Below are 9,421 nucleotides of genomic sequence, written 5' to 3'. Positions count from 1 at the left end.
TGAATTGATTCGGATCCAGAAAGCGGGTGGGCGGGTTATTTATTGGGATGGAGCTAGGGTTCTTGGAGTTCTCGCCATGTCTAGAGCTATTGGTGAGCTTAGATCTTTCCTTCTGTGTTTTGCTTTTTTTGGAAAGTTAATTAATAAAACCTAAATCTGATTTGTTTTTGTTTTTTGATTTTTTTTTTAACAGGCGATAATTACTTGAAACCATATGTGATTCCGGATCCGGAGGTAACAGTGACGGATCGAACAGATGACGATGAGTGTTTGATCTTGGCAAGTGATGGACTATGGGACGTTGTGCCTAATGAGACGGCTTGTGGAGTGGCTCGCATGTGCCTTCGAGGTGCTGATGCGGCGGATGGTGAGGACTCTCACAACGCGTGTTCAGACGCGGCTTTGCTCTTGACGAAGTTGGCTTTAGCGAGACAGAGCTCCGATAACGTGAGCGTCGTGGTGGTTGACTTGAGAAAGAGGAGGAATAATAATAATCAGTCGTCGTCGTCTTAATTAATTAGTGCTTTTAATTGTGGGAGTAGTAATTAGTAGTACATTAGAGAAATTGTTACATAAGGCCTAATTGTAATTTTTTTCTTTCTCATTTAAGGTTATTTTTTAAAACGGTTCTTAATTCAGGCTGGGGAAGAAAAAGAGCTGTTTAAGGCAAATTGCGTATTACTATATTTTTTTAAACAAATATCTTTAGGTAAAGTCATTAGTCATATTATATCGTAAAGCATAAGATGTGTAAACAGTAATACGCTAAGTTCAAAACAAAGTAATTATTCGTATTTACTTGAATCTTACACACTTGTTGTTGTTCATTTTGAAATGCAAGCCGGTTTTGTACGAACCTTAACCAATCTCAAAGTTCATTACTTTAATATTTGTGATTAGCATGGGACACACTGGCGTGGCATAGCGTGTGTAACTTTTAGCGCATTCGATTTTGTTTTTGTTAAATAAATATTCAAGGATAAATAATAGTGAAGTTAATTATCGATTTTTTAATTACGGTAAAGATATTGTTTTAAAATAATTTGGTGGAAGAAACTCAGCTGGAATATCAATGAAAACAAAAAAGTACAATAATTTAATTACTAGTATTAGACTATTAGTTATTCTAAAATTAATGAAGATAATTAAGAGACTTGTCTGGCCAACATTATCGAATGCTTGATGTCAGTTAAGGTCGGGAATCAATCATTTTATTAAAACGGAATTTGATTAATTGACTAAAATAGTATCAACTAGGAAGAAATAAGGAAAAAGAAAATGATCTTCAAATTCTTTTATGAATTTATTAATATCAAGTTATCAACTTGAACAAAAAAATAGTATATATTATATCAAGCCGTAACCGTCCATTACTTGCAACTTGTCAGTTGCCACAATGACCAAATAATCAAATCTTTCTTTTACGATCCAATCATGTTGTATATTAACTTGACAATAATTTTTATAATTGTTTGTTAGGCGTTAAATCATACGTTCTCGTTTTGTGTTTTGTTAATATGTTTTGTGTATTGCTAGGTTGATGAATGAGTGTTTAGACGTGGACTAGCTAATATTTTCATGCATTATCGATTTTGAAAATCGGCAATTTAACCATCTAAATTGGACTCTTTTGATTTTTAGTAAAACCACTAGTGTGTGTTATATGATGAGGTTATGTTGAACACATTTTTCGTAACCGTAGAAGCTATTGCATAAGAAAGTGTAACATCATCAGACCATACTAACTACGGTAAAATTTATCCATCCCAACTGTATAATTAATCCAATAGGGTCACAATTGGTCGAAGTTAGGAGATTTCACCATTAAAAGATAAGGCACTGTCAAGAATTATCAAGATTTGGAATTGCATAATGTTATACAATCATGGATTTTTTTAGCTGTTGCCTGTTGGGTTCGTGGAAAGAGTGAGAGGGCAACACAATAAGAGTTGAGTTGAGTTGGGGGATTGAGAGGGACACAACACAAGTGGGATCTTAGATAAGATTATTATGCCTACTTGTGACAATCAAACAATGACACGCGTCTATTTGGTGTATGTGAGATTTGGTTTCCAAGATTTGATGTTGACCTATCTTTCTCAATTATTCTTTAACCCTTTTTTTCTTTCTCTATACATCATAATGTTGTTTCATTTTGTCCTATTAAATATTCTACTCATGTCCCCTAATGGTTCATACTTTATAGTGTTGAAGAAGGCTACATGACATCGTGAGTTCCTTGTGTTACATTAAAAGAAGTTATCAATTGAGTATCACGTATATGAAAGTCTATTTTTAGCAACCAACGAACGAACTCTATACGTTTTGTAGCTAAACAAAATCCATTTTGCTAGCATGATTTAACTTAAAATGTTGTTTCACGTGTTTGGAGCATAATGGAGGAACTTGTTCTTTTGATAATATTTGCTGACCGATGCAAGTACTACAGCACACATAAGTGAAATGCTCGGTAATGTTTTTTCTATTTTCCAAATCGTTTTACTAATAGTTTTATTCCAAACGACAAACAATTTTATAGAAAATGTTATTCTCCCACTGGAATCATATTCTGCATTCGCTATATGCTTAGAGATAGATAACATATCTTTTCTTACAATTTGGGTGACTTTGATATTAATTAACTCTTATAGAGAGAGACTTGAGCCAGGTTTAAGCCGAGGACGTGGATTGATGACCTCATGGATATTACGAGACCACCATTGTCAGAGATAATATATTGTATTTGATACTCGAAAATGGTTTCTTTCTTACTAAATGATGTAATTGTCAACGATGGACAAAAAAAATGATGTCTTAAAATAGTAAAAGATAGAAATTTCCATATGGTATATAATTAATTGAAGAAAAAAATAAATGTTCACGATCTAGTAAAGTTGCTACATTAATACTGGAGAGTGGAGACTACTGAAGCAAATACAAACCATAGAAGAACACCATATGCAGAAGATATGAACGTCGCATCTCCATCTTCATGATTTAAAAGGATCCCAGTCGGATAATGATGCAGTTTCATGGTGACGATCATTAGCGCCAACGAGCAATTTACACTATTTTTGGGGCTTTACGATTTTTCTATACATAGTTTTAGATGATGCTTCTATATATAGTTTGATAGACTCTTTGGTGTTATCTTTCTTCTTGGTCGGTGGTCTTAGAATTTGAAGTTCTGTTTGAAGCTTTTGTTTTTCTCATTGTTCGGCAGCTTTTAAACACACTGTCTAAGTCACAACCCTAGCTTATTTATTCTCACAAGTTACAACCTGACTTGCTTCTCTTTTATGAATACTGTTTGACTAGAAAAATGGATTGACTAGTTTTCTTGAACTCTCGGCTAAGCTGAATTAACGTTTTATAAAATTTGTCAGAGAATTAAATTAGGAAAACCAAAGAAACAACCACATATAACATATTGCTCCACAAGAACTATATGATATTTTCGATTTATGAGCATACCTGATTGTTTGACCAAAAAAAAAAAAAAGAGCATACCTGTTTAGGGTATGAACATTCGGTAATTAGGTGTGCTTATAACTTATAATATTTTTGAATTTTGGCTATTTTTTTCCCTCTTTTATATGGGGATTGGAGGATGCCACTAACGCTATAAATAAAATTAGTCATTATTTTTCTTCTTTCATAATCAAAACGAACGGAAATTACAAAACCTTGGCCAAAACCAAAACAACACATAACTATGAAAGTAAGTTTGGTAAGTTTATCGCAAAGTGCACTAAACCATATTTTCTTTCCTGATTCAGTTGGGGGTTTTTGAGTCTTTTGACTTTCGTTCAGTTGTAGAAAAAAAGACGATAACTTTAGGGCCAAGCAAAGTAATATGATATAGTAAATAATTATCTTCCTAAACCATAACTAACGATCCATATATAAACAACCAGAAACGAAACTTTAGGGCCAAGCAATATTTGGGTTTCACTTCATAACTTGCTACACACGAAATATAAATTGAATCATATCTTTTACGAGAACCGTCATCAATCCCATTAAAAGATCTCTCATCCAGATTACCACTGGAAGAATTAGGGTTTACTGAATCACGCTCATCCAGTGAAGAATTTAACCCCGTCTCCCACAAGAATGCACCGACTGCAAATTCTTTCTTGCAAGACAAGTCACCGACATCTATTGGCAGACCATAGAGTTTGAGAAGTCGATCGAGCTCTTCCTCCGACATAATCTCGTACTGTTCCTTTGTGTAATTCGGGTACTGAAGAGGCATTTGAAACGAAGACGATGACCAAGAAGAAAACAAGCTGGCGAATCTGTCGCGTTCGTTGTCCGACGATGAACCAGATTGGTTTTTCCCGACGACATCTAGACTTTGGACAGAGTCTTTGTGGAGATTTTGTAGTTCGTCACGGAAGATAACTCTGAGTTGTGAAACCTTCTTCATTTTTTTTCCGATGAAAATCTAAGATTTGAGCTTCTACTTAGAAGAAAAAATTACTTAAGCTAGTATATATGTAGCTTAAAAATAAATGGAAAATTTCTTTTGTAGACTAAATTTTAACAAAAGGAAAATTTCTTATTGTTATTCAATGATAAGAAAATATCATAATTTACAATTCAAAGAATCTACTTATTACCATTTGGTTAATTATACGAAAAGAAGAGGAAAATTAACAAGATAATTTTAGAGTATAATGTAATTCATGGAAAAAACAAAGAACACATGTTCGATATGATATATTTTGATTCCTCTCTTGAGAAGTTAAAACAAATTCACTCACGTATAAGGGGAAAAAAAAACTCGTATCGCAAAAACCATTAGAAAGCTATCATATTCATAAACTTTGCGAATATATGAGATTGATTAAAACATTTTAACCTTAAATTGGTAGCATGCCTTATGTATTAAAGAGAAGTTGAACAACTTCTTATCTATTCGTCCATAACCAAACCAACAAACAAAATGGTCAATAAACAAAAAATCCATAACAGGAAAGACGAGAATGAGAAGAGTTTTAAGGTCTCATCAGACATTTCTTTCTAGGTAGGTCTTGGAGTGGCCCACTCAACCCTGAGGATGAGGTTGTCATAACCGTACCCATTCAATTTGTTGATTGCTCTTTGAGCGTCTTCTCTGCTCACGAAGTTGACGAAACCAAATCCTCTGCTCACTCCAGTTTTCTGATCAATGGCCACGTAGACACGCGTGACAGCTCCAAACGGATGGAACAGCTCCATCAAGTCTGGTTCACGGGTATCTTCAGACAAGTTGGTTACACGCACAGAGTTCTCATCGTTCCTCCTCCTCATGTCTGAACCAACAGTGCTTGCACCTGCTCTCATGCTAGGCGGAACATACGCAGCCTTGCCAGTTCCAGGCGCAGCGGATGTGGTAGATGATTCCCCTGTGGGTGGCTTGTCGACGAAGACATCGGTTGGTGCAGCTAGATCCTTGTAAGGGCATTTTGATGTCCAGTGATCTCCTTTCTTGTGGCATATCCTGCACAACATGAGAACTGCACCTTTACCCAGCTGAGACAAACCGTCTCCTGTTGCCTTTGAATCATCCGCTTTGGTACCTGAATTATCACATCACATACCGTTTAGATCAGAGATAACCTAATAAGCAGTGAACTTTGTACTAAACAGTACTAACATAGCCACAGAACTACTCATCTTTGAAATGATACAGTAATAATTAGCCAAAGAATCAAAAATAGCAGAAGTCCCTAACTAACACCATCTTTGGTGGGCTATACATACAGAGAGTCATTCACAAATCAATAATAGATTGATCAAGAAAGCCCTACTAACATTAACAAGGAACTTTTCATTGAAACACAAGGATCAGTTTTAAGAACACAAAAAGTAGACATTTCACAGGACAAAAGCTTAAAGATTTAACAATCTAAACTAAAAGCTTCACATCATCAAGTAAGAGAATTATGTAAAGCTGAAACATTTAGGTGTACAGTTAGCAGCCACAAAAGTGAGAGCACAATGTCAGCTCGTACTCAAGGATGGACTACAAACAATATAAACTGCTATTGGTGACATACTGACCAATCACACAAAGAAGTAGCCTCACGGCTAACATGTGATTCGCTAATTGGTCACCTCACTCCCATAGGCCATAGTCTTTAACAGATCACAGACACAATCATTAAAGGTGAGTAATTTATCCTAGCAAAATTGATTCTAACAATCCCACGAATCTCAAATGAACAGAATCATAATCATCAGAGAGATAAGGATCTTACCAGGAGCTCTGGGACGTTCGAGAAGAATCTCTTCGGTTGAGACCATAGTGAGATGGCTACCAGCTTCCTCATTAGCAGCGTCACCAAACTTAGGCCAGTTCCTCCTCTCCATGGCTCGTTTGTTGAGCCTCGCGGAAGCTAGCTTCCGGACACGTGACTTAGTCGTTATCTTGACCTTGTTTCCTTCATCATTGAATTTGTATTCGATCGTGGTCTTGAGACCGTTCTCGTCCGGGCCAATCACTTGCTTGGGAGGGAGCAGGAAATCCAAATCGTCGTCTTCGTCCATCTCCCCCCATCGGAACTTGCTCGTTTTTTGCTGCGAATCGATCGTCATCGTCTCTCGTTTTTTGGGATTCAGATGCGCCGCTTTTGCCCTCAGTTTAACCTAAAAATTGAAGAAGAAGAAAGCGAAGAAGAAGCTCTTTTAGGGTTTCGTATCTTATCTCTCTGTGCGCTTCGTAACTCCGTCTATCACTAAACCGCACCGTTTTGATCTTTTTTAATTAGATGTTTTGCTCTATTGGTCCTGTGATCGAATCCTACCCTCATCACAATATTATTAATAATATATATTTTTTGTGGGCCTTTTATGATGAATTGATATAACAAGCAAGCCCACATGTTTTGTCTACCAAAACCAAAACTCTGCGTAAAGGAAGATATTGTAAGCTGAATCATCATCATTACCAGTTTACCACTGTAAAAGACTTAGAAGAGTAAGAGTCTCACTACAACAGACCTTAACCTTAGTGTTGAGCAGCATTACAAGGAACCTTAAGAGCAAAACACTATATTTCTGTCTGCGCTTTTAACTTCTCTATTCAACTAACTAGAACAAAGAGCCGTATCTGCAATCAAAGAAGTGGCCTTATAATTACTAGCTTACTACTAGAAAGACAAGAATAGCTGCGATTGTTTGTGCACATGATGGGAGGAATTGGAGTTTCATGTCCTTAGTTGAAACTTGAAACCGTTATGTCTCGGTTTGGTTTTTTTGCTTCAAGTTCGAATCAATGCTTCCTGCTGACTTTAAAGTTCACTGTAGTTGCGCCAGACAGCCCGGAACTCTTCACGGAATGTGTTCAAGCGTGCCTTGAGGTTCGGAGTTCTCAGGGTTGCGTGAAGAAGGATCACTAAACGAGAGAGAAATTTTCAAGTCAAAAGATGTTTTACTGGACCAATAAGGGGGAAAAAGATGAACGAATAATTCCTTGGAAGTGCAATAACTTACTGAGAAGGGCAGTGGTAAATGCATAGAGGACCCATAACAAACCGCAGGAAGTAAACCACAGGACAAAACTGGCTACATAAGATAAAATCAATATTTTGCATCAGTTCACCACCAAGTTGCATATCAACAGGTGAGAGAATATATCTGACTAAGAATAAAAGATATAAGTACCGGTTAAGCCAATCAAGACAAATACCAAACGAGGCTGGCCACAAACGTAGACTGTCTTTCTAGTTGCAGATCTCCCGCGGATGACAGGCCTGAAAGGTGTTCACAAGCAATATATATCAAAAACTGTCTGTAAAAAAAACTTCCAGGGGAATCAAATTAATAGTACTTACATGTGAGGAGGCCTCATTTTTGCAGCTAAATGTGGCGAGAAATGCCTAATGGTCCGGATCACCTTCTCATTAAAAGTAGCTGCAAAACTGCAAAAGACAACAAACCCCCATAGAGTGTTTGACATAGATGCCAAGGACACACACATGATTACATATACACACACAAAGCCCTCAGATTAATGGGTAAAAGTAAAAAAAAAATAACAACCAAATCACTGAAAATAAAAAACCTTATACAACACTCAAGTTTTAAGAAACAACACCAGAATCTATTGAATTCTAAGCACAGAGACTTAAGGGCTAATCACCGAAGATAGATGAACCGTAACACTCAAAGTTTTAAGAACCAAGAGCCATAACCTATTGAATCTAATACTAAGGAGTAAGCACAACCACTACAAGGGCTGATCACTGAGCATATAGAGAACCTCCTCCTAAACCATTCTTTTCTCCTCCTAACCATTCTATAGATGTGAACCAACAAAAACTAGGGTAACAAATGCATTTATAAGCAACAATAACACAAGAAGAAACTAACAGGAAAATACCTATCGTTTAGGAAAGCCAAGCTTAAGGCTGTAAGAGCAGCACCAAGAATAGCCAAAGGTCGCGTGATAAGTGCAAGACCTGAGTCCAAAAAAGGGGAGAAAAAAAAGAGTTATAACACCCAGTTGTTAAGTATCAAACACAGCTCAAGAGGATCTTAAATAAAAAAAAATCCCAGGTTTCTCATTTACAGCCAAAAAAAAATAAAAAAAAAAGTAATTCGGAGACTTTGGACATACCCAGAACGAAAATCAACAGGATGAAGTAATTCGTCCTATAGCTGAAACAAGGATGAATCAAAATCAACACTTGGATTTGCAAACACGAATAAGCATATATATATGTATATAGGAAACAAAGAGAGGGTAAAGAGTAAAATATACTAGTAGAGATTGCATTTGAGACGGCTCATCCATTTAGAGAAAGATCGAGGAAAAGCGAATCTGGAGAAGAACTCAGCCAAGGAACGAGGACTCGTCGACCATTCAACCTCTCTTAGCGCCTCAATCACATCCTCAGCAGCAACGCTATCCCAATCCATCTCTTTCTCTCTCTCTCTCTCTCTCTCTTCAGCAACTATGGAGATCGATATATCACAAGAGAGAAACAATAACCTCCTACACGAATTCGAAGACAAAGATGGAAAAATAGGGTTTAATTAGGGATTCGAATTCGTGGGTATTTTGATTCTCAGGTTTTGTTTTTGTTTTTTTCCCTGTGGTTTCAAGCAATGAGGGAAGAAACAAGGAAAAGTGAAGATTGGCACGTGTGTTATTTATTCAGTGCCTCCCCGCGTGCGAAATGAACATAATAATAGCATGCGTGTAAACAACAGATGATGATGTGGCCAGCAACGCAATTTTTGAAAAGAAAAAAAACAAACTAAAAAAAGTGTCTGAGCCCGGGTTCGAACCGGGGACCTCTAGTGTGTGAGACTAGCGTGATAACCGACTACACCACCCAGACGATCATGTCTACTTCTCTACTTATTAAATAGATATATCATAGATGAAAAAAACATATGAAGGAAACAAAAGAATGTTTGCTGTTTT

At 36.7% G+C, this 9,421-nt stretch overlaps 3 protein-coding genes, 1 non-coding gene and 1 pseudogene across 5 annotated transcripts in view; 1 reads left to right on the top strand and 4 right to left on the bottom strand.

Moving 5' to 3' along the window:
• LOC104772497 (protein phosphatase 2C 37) overlaps window positions 1-714 on the top strand; it is a 2,475-nt gene extending 1,761 nt beyond the window's left edge. The window contains exons 4-5 of one of the 2 annotated variants that reach the window (XM_010497127.2): window positions 27-92; window positions 194-714. In XM_010497127.2, coding sequence (XP_010495429.1) covers window positions 27-92; window positions 194-513 — 386 coding nt within the window. In that variant the 3' untranslated portion in view covers window positions 514-714. The remainder of the gene's footprint in view (window positions 1-26; window positions 93-193) is intronic. The other variant, XM_010497170.2, reaches the window with a different exon arrangement.
• Window positions 3,967-4,432, bottom strand: LOC104704387 (annotated as a pseudogene).
• LOC104772422 (eukaryotic translation initiation factor 3 subunit G-like) lies at window positions 4,849-6,717 on the bottom strand. Its single transcript, XM_010497059.1, has 2 exons — window positions 6,249-6,717; window positions 4,849-5,567 (listed from the first exon to the last, which is right to left on the bottom strand). The coding sequence occupies exons 1-2, from the start codon at window positions 6,583-6,585 to the stop codon at window positions 5,029-5,031; spliced, it is 876 nt and encodes a 291-aa protein (XP_010495361.1). The 5' UTR covers window positions 6,586-6,717; the 3' UTR covers window positions 4,849-5,028.
• On the bottom strand, window positions 6,910-9,124 carry LOC104772338 (PRA1 family protein A3). Its single transcript, XM_010496993.2, has 7 exons — window positions 8,753-9,124; window positions 8,609-8,649; window positions 8,372-8,450; window positions 7,824-7,910; window positions 7,654-7,742; window positions 7,483-7,554; window positions 6,910-7,384 (listed from the first exon to the last, which is right to left on the bottom strand). Exons 1-7 carry the CDS (start codon window positions 8,908-8,910, stop codon window positions 7,281-7,283), a joined length of 630 nt encoding a protein of 209 aa, XP_010495295.1. The 5' UTR covers window positions 8,911-9,124; the 3' UTR covers window positions 6,910-7,280.
• On the bottom strand, window positions 9,262-9,335 carry TRNAV-CAC. Its single transcript has one exon. It is a non-coding gene; the product is annotated as a tRNA-Val (tRNA).

This window comes from Camelina sativa, chromosome 1 (assembly GCF_000633955.1).
Source record: "Camelina sativa cultivar DH55 chromosome 1, Cs, whole genome shotgun sequence".
NCBI classification, from domain to species: Eukaryota; Viridiplantae; Streptophyta; class Magnoliopsida; order Brassicales; family Brassicaceae; genus Camelina; species Camelina sativa.
This window is presented reverse-complemented; position numbering and strand designations above follow the sequence as displayed.

What these genes read in the sequence shown, in the direction of transcription:
- LOC104772422 (XM_010497059.1), bottom strand. Translation starts at nt 6,585, where the DNA reads ATGACGATCGATTCGCAGCAAAAAACGAGCAAGTTCCGATGGGGGGAG. An exon ending in CGAACGTCCCAGAGCTCCTG is followed by an intron (nt 5,568 to 6,248) that starts GTAAGATCCTTA and finishes GTGATAATTCAG; the next exon opens with GTACCAAAGCGGATGATTCA.
- LOC104772338 (XM_010496993.2), bottom strand. Translation starts at nt 8,910, where the DNA reads ATGGATTGGGATAGCGTTGCTGCTGAGGATGTGATTGAGGCGCTAAGA. An exon ending in CCTGTTGATTTTCGTTCTGG is followed by an intron (nt 8,451 to 8,608) that starts GTATGTCCAAAG and finishes TTTTGGACTCAG; the next exon opens with GTCTTGCACTTATCACGCGA. An exon ending in TTGGCTTTCCTAAACGATAG is followed by an intron (nt 7,911 to 8,371) that starts GTATTTTCCTGT and finishes TGTCTTTTGCAG; the next exon opens with TTTTGCAGCTACTTTTAATG.